The sequence below is a fragment of the Helianthus annuus genome, chromosome 5 (genome assembly GCF_002127325.2).
Source record: "Helianthus annuus cultivar XRQ/B chromosome 5, HanXRQr2.0-SUNRISE, whole genome shotgun sequence".
Taxonomy (NCBI): Eukaryota; Viridiplantae; Streptophyta; class Magnoliopsida; order Asterales; family Asteraceae; genus Helianthus; species Helianthus annuus.
Genome location: NC_035437.2, coordinates 167,024,077 through 167,040,904, shown reverse-complemented (window position 1 = coordinate 167,040,904; position 16,828 = coordinate 167,024,077). Strand labels below are relative to the sequence as shown.

Genomic DNA, 16,828 nt, shown 5'->3' with positions numbered 1-16,828 from the left:
TTTACATTACCACTCTGCCACACTCTTAATTGTTATTTTTAAGTAAAAATAATAACCCTCAACCGATCTTACCTAAAATGAATGGTTGTTGACCCTCTCTCTGATTACTTTATCTAGCATTTCCCGCTAGTTCCCTTCACAAAACCCTAGTCCAAATAGTTTCAAACGTTGACATTTTAGTATATTGGATTATCTTCATCCATTTTTTCTGTTAACGAGAAGGGCAATTCAATCATTTTAAATGATCGAATTGCCCTTTTAGTTAACAGAATCACATATAAAATGATCGAATTGCCTTTCTCGTTAACAGAAAAAATGGATAAAGTTAACCCAATGGACTAAAATGGCAACGTTTCAAACTATGTGGACTAAAATGGCAATGTTTCAAACCTCTGGACTAAACTGACAAAATAACCCAAACCACAAGGACTAAAATGACATATAACTCTAAAATATTTGAACATATCACAAGTAGAGACGCAATGAAAAGTTTCTCTAATTAAAAAAAAAAACTTAAGCTATTCACACATCTTAAAATATATTTTAACACCCTGACATGTATACAAGCCGTATAAGATGTTACAAATCTCTTATACGATCCGTATACACTTTATACTAGTCGTGTATTTTGCCAAAATATTAGTTATACAATCAGTATACACCTATCTTGATCTATAAGGGGACTTTGGTTCGCGGAATGATTTGGAATTGGAATTTAAACATTCTAATTGGAATTGGAATCTCAATTCCATTTTTGTTGTGTTTTGTTGTCAAATGAATTGAAATCCATCACCACGGCAACCACAACCACCAGTTCGGGTCAAAACGGTACGGTTCGAAACGGTTCGGGCTGAAGCGGTTCGATTCGAAACGATACTGGTCGAAACGGTTCGCGGTGAAACGGTACGGGTCAAAACGGTTCGCGGCGAAACGGTTCGATTCTAAACGGTACAGGTCAAAACGGTACGGGTCGAAACGATACTGGTCGAAACGGTTCACGGTGAAACGGTACGGGTCAAAACGGTCCGCGGCGAAACGGTTCGATTCTAAATGGTACAGGTCAAAACGGTACGGGTCGAAACTGTTCGCGTCGAAACGGTTTGGGTCGAAACGGTATGGGTCGTAATGGTTCGTATTGAAACCAGTATGGGTCGAAACGGTACGGGTTGAAACGGTGCGGGTCGAAACGGTCGAAGATTCCAATAAATTTACTTTAATTCCTTCACATATAGATATAGGAATGATTTGAATTCATTTAGTTAAAGGAATTTGAAGGAATTCATGCCTAATTCCAAATCTAATTGCATTGTCAATCAAACACGTGAAGATTGGAATTAGGATTCCAATTTCATCAAATTTTGTGAGCCAAACATCTCAAGAGATGAAATTCAAATTTCAATTCCGTTAAATTCCATTGAATTCTTATGAACCAATCGCCCTGAATGTCACGCAATCGTGTGATGTGAATTTTATAGGGGTCGACATATAGCAAGCCCCTTAAAAGAAATTAAATCAAAGGATGTGACAATGTATAGTTAGTTATGTGTCCCCATGCTACGGATCCGCCGCGGGACCGCCACGTATAAACCGGGGATTGATCTCCCGGTCTGGCGCGCACATAACACTCGAAAGAATCTGAATCTTCTTTTCTTCTCCAGAACAAGAAGAAGAAACATTTCCATATACGCATAATATATCCATCTAAAACCCACAGATCTATCTATCTATCTATCTTTGCGTGATTCACAAGTCTTCTTTCTTTCCGGTTAGGGTTTAATCTTCTCACTCTTCCAATCCAGCCTTCTTTTCTTCTATTTCTCCGATCATTCATGACGCACACATACGCTTTTTGTAAGTTTTATTAATATTATTATTCATTTTAACGTTTTAATCATGATTATTACCGTTTCTATTGTTCTGTATGTATCACTGTATGTGTATGTTTTCTCTTAATTTCTGATGAATTCAGCCTGGTAAAATGTAAATGATGATAAACTGTCGCTGAATATGTGGTTTTAGTATTGGAAACCCTAGATTTTTTTTTTTAACTGAAATTGTATTTGTTTTGATTCACTTATTGGTAAATCAAAGACATGAAACTGCTGCTTACTTAATTCTCTGGTTTGTGAATTAATTTTATGATCATGCTGTTAGGTTACCTTGCAATTATCTGAATTCGTATGGAAGTAATTACTGTGAAACTATGCAGTTAATTCGGTAAAATATCGGATATCGGTCAAGGAACGATATTTGAGACATAGGTTATCTCGGTGAGATATCGGTAACTTTAATATCATGCAGAATTTATATATATAAAAATTTAATACTAGCAATTCAATGATATATCGGTGAAATATCAGTCAATATAGCTGATAATGACCGATATTTGAAACCAATATTTTACACGGGGACCGATAACCAATATATCACCGATATTAACTGCATAGCTGTGAAATCATAGTTTAACCGGGTGATATGGTTGTAACATTAATGGAGGTATGGGTGTAAGTACAGTGTAGTTATGGAAGGATAGGGTTGTTGAAATTTATACCTTGGTTTAAAAAAGCACAACAAGGCTCAAGCCCCTGTGCTTCTGGTAGCATAAGGCGCGATTTCTTGGCAAAATGTTGACGCCTCATGTATTTCCCATATTTTGTGCAGCAGGTTGTTGTACAACATGCTTTTTAGGTTGTACATGTATGTAATTTCCATATTAAATATATAAAGCTTACTTGTCTCTAAATATTGGGTAAATAATGCTAGAAACGTGTAGGAAATATATAAAACGATATATAATTATTTGCGCCTTGGGTTCAAAAAGCAGTGCTCTTTTGCGTTTGGCGCCTTGGTTTTAGACCTTGTTGCTTTATTGTGCTTCTCGCTTTTTAAACTAAGATTTATAGATTAAATTAGTTTTGTTGTTGCTGTTGTTGTTGTCGTCGGATTTGCATTCTTTTTTTTTTTTGTAATCTGTCTAATTAGCGATGTCACACCAAAGGGCATGTAGCCCAGTGGTACCAAGATGTTGAAATGGTGTCCCTCACAAGTGGTGAGGTTCCGAGTCCCATTGTGAGCATATGGTGTAGATTTAGCTTGTTGTTAAAAAAATCAATGCTCACACAATTTATTTTGTTTTCTTAGGTGATATATAGTTGTTATCAAGCTCTTAGAAAAAAAATCTTGGTTTATCTCATCCAAATTAACTTTCGAAGACTTGAGTGTTGAAGATTGCAGGAGGACCTGAGAATGTTTTAAACTTATCGTGTAATCTTTATATCTTGATATCTATACATCTGTTACTCTGAACACCGACATTATTTGTATTAGGTGTGCTAGATGTATAATACCTGAAATTAGCGAATGGATGACTACGGACAACCCGAGATTTTGCCTTCAGCATGGATAAACAAGGATCCATTTGAATTAGCAGAATCACATGTCTTCATCATCGCATGTTTTGTCGCTGGGGTTATCGGTATCCTAACTATTGTATATACCGCTTTCCAATGGAGAAGAAACATAAGTCTAAGTTTAATGAAAGCTACCGCAAGAAAAAAGAAGGATCCTAAGTCAAGAAGCAAGGTTCCTCTAGCCGCTCATACCTGGTATCTGGAGCCTGGATCGCGTGGGAAAAACTTACACTGTTGTGTGTGCTTAAAATCACTTTCATCCTCTCAGACTCGTGGACCAATGGTGGGTTCGGGTTCAGATAGTTTTATTCACCGTTGTCGAATATGCGGGGCTGCAGCTCACCTCAGTTGTTCAAGAAAGGCTCACAGAGATTGTAAATGTGTATCTATGATTGGGGCTACTCATGTCCTGCACCTATGGGCTATACGGTGGACCGAGGTGGTTGACCAACCTGATGAAATCTCGTTTTGCAGCCATTGTGAAGAGCCATGTAGCGCTTCTTTTCTTGGTGGTTCGCCAATATGGTGTTGCTTATGGTGTCAACGATTGGTTCATGTTGATTGTCATAGTAGTTTTTACAGTGACACAGGTGATGTTTGTGATCTGGGCCCGTTTAGAAGGTTGATTGTGTCACCCCTTCATGTTAGGGAATTGAGCCGGACTTCATCCAGTGGAATCTTGAGTTCCATTACTCATGGTGCTAACGAGATTGCATCTTCAGTGCGGGCGAGTATTATAAACCAAAGTAGGAAAACTAAGCAAGGAAATGAAGTATCTGTCGAAAGCGTAGAGGAATCTTCTACAGAAAGCACAACTGACCATAATTTGGTAAATGATGCCACAAATAGAACACAAGAAAAAGAAAACTACAATGGGAACATGAACATGAACACAAATGGTATAAGTCAAAACCAAGATGGTGATGTGGTCAACAAGTTAGGTAGAAAGTTGAGTATTAAAAGAAGCTTATCAGATAGTAAAAATTACGAGTCCTATGTAGCAGGGATGAAACATAAATATGAGTTGACTGATTTGGGTCCAGATGCAAGGCCTCTTTTAGTCTTCATTAACAAGAAAAGTGGTGCTCAAAGAGGAGATTCACTCAGGCTTCGGTTGAATATACTCTTGAACCCTATTCAGGTCAGTAGATTTTATTGTAAACGTGTCAAAATAGGCGTGCCCGGTTGGTTGATTTATGGGTCATAGCTCAAAAGTAAAAAAAAAAGCGGCCCGGTTTGAAAGGGATTATTTATTTGGGACCGGTCGAAACATGCTGAGTCGTCTGGGTTGACCCGCAAACTCATTTTTGACTTTTTGTTTACGGTAATTGTTTTAGGAATACCTAATGTGTTAATCATGATTAAAAAAACAATATCATTAATAAAAATGATTAGGAGGTTGTAAGCATTAACAATATACTTTGGCCGACTTTCAACCTGTTTAGCCCTTTACGTGTTTAAACATGCTTTAAACTCTTTTGATGTTCATTTGCCTATATCTGAATAAAACATGCTTTAAAACTTTTAGGTTTTTGAGTTGAGCTCAACAGAGGGGCCTGAAGTCGGTCTTTATCTATTTAGAAAAGTACCCAATTTCAGAGTTCTTGTATCTGGCGGTGATGGGACGGTTGGATGGGTGCTGGACACAATTGAAAAACAGAATTTTGTTTCTCCGCCACCTGTCGCTATTCTGCCAGCTGGAACCGGAAATGACCTGGCGAGAGTTTTAGGTTGGGGAGGTGGTTTGGGATCAGTGGATAGACAAACTGGCCTCTGCACAATGTTGCATGACATCGAACATGCTGCTGTAACCCTTCTTGATCGTTGGAAGGTTTCCATAACTAACCAAAAGGGTAAACAGCTTCGAGCACCGAAATTTATGAATAATTATCTTGGTATGTGAAATGTGATTTCCTTAGAATGATTTACAACTATTTTTGTTATAATTATGGATATTAATAGTTATATAAAAGGTTTTTAAACATGTTAACGTAGGTGTCGGATGTGATGCAAAGGTTGCTCTAGAAATCCACAATATGAGGGAGGAGAATCCGGAGAAATTTTATAACCAGGTGTGTATTTTATTCTTATTTTCCCCTGTTAACTGTAAATTTGGAGTACATCAACTACTAAACTCTTTGTTTAGTATATGTCAGGGTGAGCACGGTTCGGTCTGATTCGGTTTTATGGTAAAACCGTAACCGAAATGTTCGGTTTTCGGTTTTAGCAACGGTTCAGTTTTTCGGTTTTTGGGACAAAATCACGTAAGATTTCAAAATAAAAAATATAATCCAAGATTTAAGAATCTTTCTTAGATGTTTACATTTAAGTTATTATATTTAATCTTTTTAATTAATATTGTTCACATAAACCGAACCCCCTAATCTATTTTTATGTTTGTCCAAAGTTTTTGTCAAGACATTTTTATAAGACTCTGAAGATCATTTTAATTTTGATGTTAAATTTTGTTATTTCTTATAGGCAATGGATAAATCATTTTAAAGATAAATAAACATGTTAATGTTTTTATTATAAATACTTAGCATTCAAGAGTAAAATTAATAATTTCTAAATCAATATATAACAAACATTAAAAATTTGATTTTTAGGTTATTTGGTTCATTTTTTTTTTCGCTTTTTTTTTAGTTCGGTTAAATCGGTTTTTTCGGTTTTCTGCTCTCCCCTAGTATATGTTATTCATTGGCATGCAAGCAAATCACTTTATTACATGCGGCTCAATTGGCTGATGATTTGTATTCAGCGGCAACTGGTCATTTTTTATTCCCTGAATTCACTTATCTTCACTAAGCTGAAACTAGTTTTTATAATTGCAGTTTATGAATAAAGTTTTGTATGCTAGAGAAGGTGCTAGAACTATTATGGATAGAACATTTGCGGATTACCCTTGGCAAGTTAGAGTGGAGGTAGATGGCGTTGATGTTGAGGTCCCTGAGGTTAGTTACTTAGTTTAATAATTTTCATCCTAGTTAATTTCGGTTATTTGTTACTTGTACTGAACGTTGATCTATTTTTGTGGTTTTCGATTTTTTAGGATGCTGAGGGTATTCTTGTTGCCAATATTGGTAGCTATATGGGTGGTGTAGACTTGTGGCAGAATGAAGGTGATAATTATGATAATTTCGATCCTCAATCTATGCACGATAAGATACTTGAAGTTGTGAGCATATCGGGGACCTGGCATCTTGGAAAGCTTCAGGTAAAGTTATTTCTCAAATGCAGTTTATTATTGTATCAAGTATAATGCCCTTGGTATGCAGGGCCGGCCCTAAGAATTCATGTACCCTGTTCGAGCTCGAAAAAACGTGCCCTTAGGGCCGCCCAAAATTCTTTTTTTTATTAGTTTTTAGAAAATATTTGGGTATTGGGCTCATTAACCTAATGGGCTAAATAGTTTAAACAATATGATTTTTTTAAAGTGGCCCTATGTTAATATTTTTTTGGTTATACCCTATTAAATTTTTTTTTACATATATAATATCGGATTTTTTTTTTAAATTGCGTGCCCTACGAAATCACGGCCCTGTTCCGCCCTCCTTCAGGGCCGGCTCTGTTGGTATGCAATTGACGTGTTGCAAAATTTAACCTCTCTATGCTTCTCGTTTCTGTCCAATTTAAGAGCGGTTAACATGAGAAAATACGTATCTTTTTTTTTTTTGTTTTAAATATCAATCTAAGGAGGAAGTATTTTGAATAACTTCCCAGGTAGGGCTTTCTCGAGCTCGAAGGCTTGCACAAGGGCAGACCATTAAAATTCAGCTTCTTGCTCAATTACCTGTTCAAATAGACGGTGAACCATGGATGCAGTCACCTTGCACGTTGACCATCTCACATCATGGCCAGGTTCTCTCTCTCTCTCTCTCTCTCTCTCACACACACACACAGGGATGTAGATATAGTTTTTGTGTAGTTTTCCTTCATTATTGAATTCGCCTATGTATTCTTTACCTTTATTCGAATAATAAAATTAAAAACTGAAAGCATTAATCCTTAACTATAATGAGCTGAATTTTTGTTGGGTTTGGTGTTGAATAGGCTTTCATGCTGAAAAGATCCTCAGAGGAACCTCTTGGTCATGCTGCAGCTATAGTGGCCGATGTGCTGGCACATGCCGAAACAAAGCAAGTGATAAATGCAGCACAGAAAAGAACTCTTCTTCAGGAAATGGCACTCAAACTATCTTAATACACACACTCCTAGTGAGTTTTACTTGTAGCAAATCGTATATTTATAGTTCGTCTCTTTTTCCACGCGTGTCATGTGTTTCTTTCACACTTGTATACAAATCTTATTATAAATATAAAATGAAAAAGTTTTTGACCAATTTAACCCGTTAAAGATGCACCGTAAGCCAAACCGACCCATTCATTAGTAAAAGATCTGAAGTTGCCTACTAATATCAATGAGCATGAAATTGTGTGTCTATGCTTTTATCTAGTGGGAGTTGAAACTAGAAATGGGTTGCTGATTCTAAGGTTGTTGCGGTTGAGCTATTTTATCATGACTCGAAATTTGTACGGATCAGAGTTTCTGCTAGGGTGGCAGGAGTCATGGTGGTCCAGTTAAAGTTGGTAGTGACGAGTGTGTGAACATGGTGGTTGTGGGTTTATAGGTGGAAGTTCCACATCATAAACTCTTGGCTATAAAAACAATGTAAAAGATTTATAATAGTTATGTGTTACATGTTTATTACTACATAATCACATGACTAATAAAGATCCACCTCATTATAAGTGTAAGTATGTATCCAACCTTACCTAGCATCATTCCTTCTTAATATGCCCCTTCTTGTCAAATTCCATATTACAACATATTAACATTAGTAATTGAGAGAAAATGCTTATAGAAGTTCATATAGATTGTTGATGTATCATATGGGTTTTGAACGAGTCATTATACAAGTTAGAGGATTAAAATGATTATTTTGCCCATCATGTGCTAGGCATGTGATTAAGTTAAATAAGAAAACTAATCGGGTTTGTGGTAAAGGACGTGCACTGCAACAAAAAAATAAACATAAAGGACGTGCACTGAAATCTTTGAACATAAAAAACGTACAATATGATGTAAACGTAAAGAATGTGCAATGCAATTTTGTCCAACATAAATCTCGATTGCATCATGGTCTTGTAGACACTCAAGAATTTTTGGTTAATAGCATCTGTGTGTATTCACACATTTATATACATGTCTTTTAAGAATATAAAAGTTAGCAATATGTGACATGAATGCTAACTACACCATAGCCACAAGTACATTTTCAAATTATTCAAAATAAAGATGAAAAACTAAGACACGTAATTGGATACTCTCCTTGCAATTCTACCTTTATTAAATGGTCACCATTCACGTGTACACTTGTAATTATATATTTTTTTTTTCTGGGAACTGGCGAGGGCCTCTCCAAAGCGAAAAACAAGTCGAACTATTTCTACTTTCATCAGATAAAAAATGAACGATTATATTAAACTTTTTGGCAATCAAGAATCCTGCCCCTGACATAATCATCTAATGTTTTTGTGGTGCAAACCATGACCCTGATCAATCCAAGGACGTAAACACATTTTCCAATGAGCCATAGAAAGCCTTAGTGTACTTATTTCTAAACTCCAATAGCTCTTCCATCAGTGATCTCTGGATAAATAACCATTCATCTTCACCGTACCCGAGAGCAGAAACTATCGCCCGAAACCCACAATTTCCATCACCTAACATGTTATGTATGTGTGTAACATATGCATGAAAGATTTTTGGAATTCGATCAATATATTCGTGTATCACTTGTGATGTTTGATCTTGGTTCAACCCTATGAATCATCACCCGACGCACTTGTAGGGTTGGCGGAAGAACTTAGTCCGACAATATCTTGATTCGACCCCATGAAATCATAGCTCGGTGCATTTAAAAGGTTGGCAAAAAAACCTTGTCCGTAAGTATCTTGGGTCATGAACGGACTTGGTTCACCAAGAACTTGGTAGTTCACAAATGAACTGGCATAACCCACATTATCATATAGTCTTGAATCGTTTTTTCCGTCAATATCTTGATTTATGAACGGACTTGGTTCATCGGGCACTTGATAGTTCATGTATGGACTAATGTAACCAACATAATCATTATGGTCCCTTAATGAACTTTGTGTAGCAACCTCTGGATACCCGAATGAACTATGCCTCCAAGGCTCTTGAGTGTAATCATGCTCTTGGAAGTTCACAAATGAACTATGCCTTAAATGCTCTTTAGTAGTTGCAGGGTTCATTTTTTTTTGTTGTGGATTTTGTAGTTGGCCATCCACGAGTATTTTCTTTAACATTAGGTTCTTCAACGAAGATTCCACAAGCTCATAAAACAAAGTCTTTGAATGACTTCCTTTGAATGAGTATTTCAAATAAGTCACATGATCGTCACAAAATAGTCACAAAACATAGTCAAAGCACCAGAGGAATATAATGATCATTCCTTTTAAATGTTTTTAGACATGTGAGAAATCCATTTAATTTGCTCGACCGGGTATTGCTACAACCCTTGGGTTGTAACTTTTTTATGAATTTTAAGATGACACTTGTCATGTTTGATGATTTTACTTTTGTTTTCCATTTTTCTTTTATAACACCTAAAATTTGAATTTTCTTTAATAATTTATTAATATTTAAATTTTAAAAAAATCTGAAAACACAGTCTTGTTTAACTTTTTTTTTTTTGAACATTCTGATAAAGTTTTTTTTTTATCAAAAAGCGAGTTCATTCAAAAAATATTTTTTAAAATAATAATAATTAAAAAGATAACAAAAAGACGAAAAATAATAAAATATCGATTTGTGATATAATAATGTGATGTTTTTATAGGGAGGGGGTATGATGTGTATTTAGTAGCACCGTTATCCTATAACATGTATATTATGCACTTAGAATCTAATTTTTTTCATGGTTGTAAAAGTCCCGTCGAGACTACGAGACCTCCCCGAGGACTCGCTACAAGGTAGGCTCTCAAGACCCGTGTACTGTTCACCTAGGCCAATTACTTCCCGAGTAATCTCAGCCTAGGCCGAGTACTTCCCGAGTACTCCCAAATCCGACTAGGGAGCGTTGCAACCATGATTTTTTATTGGAAAAAGTCATTTAACACATTACATTATCTGAAACTCGGATAGTGCATAGATAATTAGTTTCGCAGTCACAGAAATAAAACATCTTCTAATTAAATATTAAAATTCTTGTTAATGATGTTACACCCAGATCTTTCGTAATGAAATAATGCCATAAGACCACACGTGTTATTGGGAGGGTGAAGGAGGCGTGGAATTCCCACCATGTAGGCCGAAGGGTACAGAAGCCCCCAATTGTGAAAGGGGCGCGCCAATTGGTTTTGGACACAAGCAACACTTGTTGTTTCAATTTTTTTAATTATTAATTAATATACAAACAAAATATTCAACTAAGCTCATCCTTTTTTTAATACTTATCTAATCACATTTCACATGTCTGGTGTATATGAGCGTAGAAACACCCACTAGCTATATCACACTTTTTTTTTCTTCTTCATATTTTACATGTTCATATCACATGATCTAATAAATAGAAAGGCGTCAGTTATGTGATTCGTATAGATATTTTTAGAAAAAGTAGGAATCATAACTATGATTAGTATTCCTAAATTTAAATATATAAAATTAATTAACTTAATCAGATATTTACAACACACAATAAAAATATGTACCACGATAAAAAGAAAGAAATATATGAGGGTGTTTGGGTTAGCTTATTTAAGTTAAAAAGGACTTTTTATGAGAAGGACTTATTAACTTATGACTTTTTGAGAAGGACTTTTTAAAAAAGTGTTTGGGTTACCTTATGAGCCAATAAGTCAATAAGTAGTTTTTTTAAAAGGTGTTTGGTTTAACTTATTCATGTAAAATGACCAAAAAGGGCATCCTTTAAAATGTGTTTGGTTTAGCTTATTTATTTTTTTTTTCTCTCTCTCGCATATTGGAAAACAACTTCATGAAACATATAACATAAAATTTGTTTACATATAGTTTAAAATTTCCTAACTAGAACATAATAATATTACATTCAGATTGCTAAAAAACACGAAAAAAATGCACAAGAATAACAAACTAATGGCATACTATGTTCTTCTTCGTGATTCCGTTACATCTTGAGCAATCATATCTCTTATCGCTGCCATTAACATACCATCATTATCCGTACGATTTGTAGACGGAACTTCTTCATGAAGTTCATCACTAGTACCGCGGGGATTGTAAGATTCTTGTTGGGCTGTGTTAAATGCTTCATCAAACATACCACACTTTTTGACAAAGTTATGGATCGCCATCGATGCTATCACAATACTTACTTGGTGCTCGTATGTGTAATTAACATGCATATCTCTCAACAATGCCCACCTAGCTTTCCATACTCCAAAGGTTCGTTCAATGATATTCCGCAATGACGAGTGGTGATAGTTAAATGTCTCTTTTGGTCCGCGAGGAGCACGCATAGCACTACTCTGTCCACGTTGAAATTCCGGTATATGATAACGAATGGTTTGACCTTTGTATGGAGCAAGATACCCTTTAGTATTTGGGTATCCGGCATCAACAACGTAATATTTGTCTACAAATATAACAAACATTTGTTAGTCGTTTCAAACAAGTATTAATAACATAAAAAATGCTTTATACTAACCACCCGTTGGATGTGGAAATAGTAGCTCCGGCCTCCGTAAGGCTTCATTGAAGATTCTGGTGTCGTGTGCACTACCCTCCCATCCAGCCCATACGAATGTAAAGCAACAGCAAGATGGATGATTCTGTTTTGTTGTTGAGATGTAAAGGTTTGATGGTAGATATATAGGGGCAGATGTAAGGGTTGGATATAAACGAAGTTGGCATGGTAGATAGGGGTAATTGAAGGCGGTAGTGGGAGGATTAATGGTGTAGTCGCTGGTAACCTATGAACAGAGATGTAAATTAGTGATAACATAAAAGGAGTAAGGGTTTGATATGATCGATTGAAAGGTGAATTGAAGTTATGCTGGAGATGAATTAAAGTTAATGCTATTGAAGATGGGGTAGGAGGCATGCATTAATGATGAATATCTATTGAAAGATGAAGATGGGGTAGGAGAAGATTGTTGAAGATGGCGGCAGTGGTTGGATAAATTATTGAAAAGTGAAGGGTGTAATATCTATTGAAAGTGAAGGGTGTAATGGTCATAAATTATTGAAAAGTCCTTTTCTATTTGAGAAGTTACAAATCTCAGACTTCTCAAATTTGCCTTATCATAGTAGAAACCATAAGTTATTTTAAAAGGCCTTCTTGCTTTGCCAAACACTATTTTTATAACTTATTAACTTATAAAAGTCAATAAGTTAAAAGTCATGGGAAAATAAGGAATGCCAAACACCCACTATACTATGTATATCCTAAGAATAAAAAAAAAATTGAATATTATTTTTCTTTAAATTTAAAATTTTAGCATGACCTACGACAAACGCTGACCGCCGCTTTACCCTTTTTCCCGCACAATTCGTGTTCCTCTTTCCATCAAATCCTCTATTTGCAAACCCTAATCCCTAAATTCGTTCTGAAATTCCACCGATTCTTTCGATTCCCTATCAATTGACCTCTTTTTCAACGCCTACTGTTCCGGAAATCACTTTCTAGGGTTCCAATTTTTCGTCGATTCTTATTCAGATCTAATATCTTTGTTAGGTAAATTAATCTTGATATATTGCTACTGTTTCTTAATTCGATCTATTGTTGTGATTCTTATTGTTCTTTATTCTTTGATTGTTGCGAATTCTTGAAGATATTCAATTTGGGGATCTAGGGTTAGGGTTAGGTTTTCGTCGCTAAATTAGGGGATGTTTTTTTAACGGTTAAACAGTTAAGATAGGTTTATTACACGGTTGTCGAAATTGGGTTGTAATAAAAATTCAATCTTTTACATTTATTTTATTTTTAGGGTTAGGGTTTCGTTGCAAAATTATTAGGGGAAGTTTTTTTTAACGGTTAAACAGTTAAATTAGGTTTTTTACACGGTTGTTGAAATTGGGTTGTAATAAAAATCAAATTTTTATGTCACACATTTGTTTAAATACCCAAATATTTGTTTATTTTTTTCTTTTCTTGTTCACGTGACAATTGTTTTGGGCTTCCTACGCTGTTATGGGAATATTGTACTTTCTAAATCTTGTCAAAAGCATTGGCGAAGCTCCCCCCCCCCCTCCCCCAATTTTTCCGAAACCGGGGGGGGGGGGGGAGGGGCGTATATACCTAAAAAATTTCTATACGAAAGTACTATTCATAACACTACGCGTCGAAAAGTTCGGGGGGGTCGGGTGCCCCCTCGGACTAAGCCTAAGCTGCGCCCCTGGTCAAAAGAATGTTGATTTCCGTAGATATTTTCCTAAAGTTTAAAGATTTTATTATTTCTTGCCACGTCATTGGTCTTAAATGTTTTCATGTATAGGACATTAATGGAGAAAGTTGCTATTCTAGAACATGTATTCATATCTAATAGCTTTTGATGAAGATTGTGGTGAAAGTATATGCAGTTTTATGATCATAACATGGGTTTCATTGTGCAGTTAAACATGGTACAGAAACGTCAACTGGCCGAAGAAGCGTATGATGTTTCGTCGAAACATTTGAAATTGGAAAACAGTTGCCGGTTAGTTTCATGCTTGGAGTTTCCTTCAAAAGATGTGCCCCTAAAACCTTGCAGTTCAGGTGAGTGAGGGGAGCTTGAAAAAATTTGCCTGTTTAATAGTTGGTGCGGTTGCTATCGATGTTAACCGCATATTACAGGGTGTTTGGATGTGTGTTTAAAACTAATAGTTTTGTTTTGCAGTGACGATAATCTGTTTTGAATGTTTTTTTTTTGTTAACTGGTTACGATTATGATCTTTTTGTTATTTGAGCGTTTAGGGTCAAAATTATCTGTTAAATGTTGCGGTAAAAACTGATTATTTTTTATTTAAGCAACTAAAATTTAAATATGAAAATACATTTTCGTTGACTTTCAACCCGTTTGGCCCGTTCGAACTATTTTCTTTTTCTGTTAAATCTTTTATCGTTGACCCATTTGTCACTTTAAACTTCAGATGATTGTACTTCCGGGCACATGTTCGTTTTGTTTCTTTCTTTGTTAATTAACTCATGCTATGCTATGTGATTCTTTTAGCCAAGGGGGGCCATTTCCCTATAGAAATTCCCGAAAACAACCGCCAATTTGAAAGTGGCATAATCACAGACAAATCAACAAGATTAGTTCCGACAGATGATACATATTCCTGTCTCTTAAGATTTCCTCCTCTAAAAGAAGTCCCCGTGGGACCCGAATATCAACCCCATATTCCAGAATGTGGCGGATACGACGCAAATAACGATGACAAGTTTTTGGGGTCGTGTGTCATCCCAATGCCCGAATCATATTCAACTGTAAGCACCGATTTTGCAGTCGGAAAAGGAAGAAATGACTGTTTTTGTGAAGACCGTGGTTCTCTTAGATGTGTCAGACAACATATAACCGAAGCAAGAGAGAATCTAAGAGTAAACATCGGTCATGAACGATTCTCAGCCCTTGGATTTGACTCCATGGGAGATGCCGTTGCCTGCGAATGGACCGAAGAAGCCGAACGGTTATTTCACGAGATTGTGTACTCGAATCCAGTATCGTTAGGGAAAAATTTCTGGGAAAAACTTGAAGAAACGTTCCCTTCACGAACTAATCAAGAAATCGTTAGTTATTACTTCAACGTGTTCGTGCTGCAAAGAAGGGCTGAACAGAACAGATGTGATCCAATAAACGCCGACAGTGATGATGATGAGTTGCAGGTAACCGACTCGTCTGAAGAAGATGACGATTCATGTCTGGATGAGATTCAAAAACCACCCGGGTTTAGTAGTATTAAGAATCCTGTTTTTGATGATGACGATGATACGAGGTTTATATTCGACGATTCCAAGGTTTGGGATGTTGATTACTTTTCATTTCCAACAAGTAAAGCAGATTTCTTGCCCACTGGTAGCATGATTGAAGAAGTATTTGGAGTTGAATCTTGGGACATTGAGGTTACAGATAATTAATGAATGATGAAGATAAAGGTGTCTATGAATTGTTATTGTATTTATCTTCTGGTTAGGATTAGTTGGTTTTTTTCATTGAAGTCATCAAGGTATGACTCCCCCCCTAAATTTTGTAAATATTTGAAGGTTATTTATATATTTATATTAGATAAATAAATCAGAAGTTATCTAAATGGAACTCAGTTAAAGATTTTGGTTTAGGCTTATGAGAAGACAAGAAGTTATACATACGTTGTGCTAGATATGATTGGGCCGGATGAATGTTAAGTTTGTGTTAATTTGATGTATAAAGTCTATTCTACCTAGATAGAAATCAAATCCGAACCCGTTGAGCTAGCTCGAAATATTTGGGATGGGTATGGGTCGGGTAATCGGCTATAGGATTCATTTGATATTTTTTCATGGGTTTGCAACGGGTATGAGATTTGGTGATATATATGTTTACTCTATCTAAAAAAGGGTAATGCACGGTACCCCTGACCGCGAAGGGGATAACCCCTCCCAGGCCGCCACTCGACAAGCCTGAGCCTGGCAGTAAATACCCTTGCCGAGCCGACCCTTTGAGGGTACTTTGTTCGCCCCAAGGTTCGAACCCGGTATCTCTTGGTAAGAGGTGGGTGTCAGTGGCCAATTGGGCTACCCCAGCTGGTTTACTCTATCTAATTAATATGTTAAATGTATCTTAAAAATCCAAATTAAAATGTTCAAAAAAGTTTTTAAGAACTTTTTTTGAAACTTTTGTATATAAAGATATGTAGAAGGTATTCTAATAAAAAACCATTTTTGTAATTTTTTTCTTTTTTAATTGTTTTTTAAGATTTTTTTTGTTTTTGTATTTTTTTAGTTTTTGAATTTCTTTATCAAAAAGGCTATTAGACCCTTTTTTTAGTTTTTGAATTTCTTTATCAAAAAGGCTATTAGACCCAAATTATAAACCCCACCTGAAAAATTAAGAGGAAGCTTTGTTTCTTTCCTTCATAATCACATATTGTTTTGCTTCTACTTCTACTTCTTTTAGGACTTAGTAGTTGTTTGTTTAGCTTTTAATGAGGTTCTTATTAGTTCAGGTTTCTTACTGATTTAACATTTAATGGTTCAGACTGTTTGTTTCACAAGCAGATGTCTGAATGATTAAGACATTTGTCCCTGAACGGTAAAGCATTATACCGAGTCTAAATGGTTCGGACATCTTACTACTTCAGCACTTAGGTGTTGTTTGTTTTTTCAGATGTAAAATGTCTGTAGTCTGCGAACCACATCTGCAGGCATCTGCAAGAGAAGATGTGGCCCAAATGTCTGC

General features: G+C 35.9%; 3 protein-coding genes across 4 annotated transcripts; 2 read left to right on the top strand and 1 right to left on the bottom strand.

Annotated features, from left to right (window-relative positions):
- Positions 1 to 1,522: 1,522 nt before the first annotated feature.
- On the top strand, positions 1,523 to 7,760 carry LOC110941900 (diacylglycerol kinase 1). Of its 2 annotated transcripts, none has more exons than XM_022183590.2 (8): positions 1,523 to 1,851; positions 3,142 to 4,551; positions 4,939 to 5,305; positions 5,406 to 5,482; positions 6,245 to 6,364; positions 6,463 to 6,627; positions 7,134 to 7,271; positions 7,464 to 7,760. In XM_022183590.2, exons 2-8 carry the CDS (start codon positions 3,361 to 3,363, stop codon positions 7,611 to 7,613), a joined length of 2,208 nt encoding a protein of 735 aa, XP_022039282.1. In that variant the 5' UTR covers positions 1,523 to 1,851; positions 3,142 to 3,360; the 3' UTR covers positions 7,614 to 7,760. The 2 variants fall into 2 exon arrangements, with proteins under 2 accessions (XP_022039282.1, XP_022039283.1); XM_022183591.2 differs by having other exon boundaries at positions 1,609 to 1,851; positions 3,328 to 4,551.
- Positions 7,761 to 11,547: 3,787 nt separating this feature from the next.
- On the bottom strand, positions 11,548 to 13,951 carry LOC110943966. The gene is made up of 3 exons (XM_035990058.1): positions 13,877 to 13,951; positions 12,121 to 12,385; positions 11,548 to 12,048 (listed from the first exon to the last, which is right to left on the bottom strand). The coding sequence occupies exons 1-3, from the start codon at positions 13,949 to 13,951 to the stop codon at positions 11,558 to 11,560; spliced, it is 831 nt and encodes a 276-aa protein (XP_035845951.1). The 3' UTR covers positions 11,548 to 11,557.
- Positions 12,910 to 15,701, top strand: LOC110941899 (AT-rich interactive domain-containing protein 1). The gene is made up of 3 exons (XM_022183589.2): positions 12,910 to 13,149; positions 14,028 to 14,169; positions 14,624 to 15,701. The coding sequence occupies exons 2-3, from the start codon at positions 14,034 to 14,036 to the stop codon at positions 15,526 to 15,528; spliced, it is 1,041 nt and encodes a 346-aa protein (XP_022039281.1). The 5' UTR covers positions 12,910 to 13,149; positions 14,028 to 14,033; the 3' UTR covers positions 15,529 to 15,701.
- Positions 15,702 to 16,828: the final 1,127 nt, after the last annotated feature.

Coding starts and splice junctions, on each gene's coding strand:
- LOC110941900 (XM_022183590.2), top strand. CDS start 3,361: ATGGATGACTACGGACAACCCGAGATTTTGCCTTCAGCATGGATAAAC. Junction 5,483..6,244: donor CGGAGAAATTTTATAACCAG/GTGTGTATTTTA, acceptor TTATAATTGCAG/TTTATGAATAAAGTTTTGTA. Junction 7,272..7,463: donor CCATCTCACATCATGGCCAG/GTTCTCTCTCTC, acceptor GGTGTTGAATAG/GCTTTCATGCTGAAAAGATC.
- LOC110941899 (XM_022183589.2), top strand. CDS start 14,034: ATGGTACAGAAACGTCAACTGGCCGAAGAAGCGTATGATGTTTCGTCG. Junction 14,170..14,623: donor CCTAAAACCTTGCAGTTCAG/GTGAGTGAGGGG, acceptor TGATTCTTTTAG/CCAAGGGGGGCCATTTCCCT.
- LOC110943966 (XM_035990058.1), bottom strand. CDS start 13,951: ATGAATACATGTTCTAGAATAGCAACTTTCTCCATTAATGTCCTATAC. Junction 12,386..13,876: donor CATTTAAGACCAATGACGTG/GCAAGAAATAAT, acceptor CTCTGTTCATAG/GTTACCAGCGACTACACCAT. Junction 12,049..12,120: donor ATTTCCACATCCAACGGGTG/GTTAGTATAAAG, acceptor TTATATTTGTAG/ACAAATATTACGTTGTTGAT.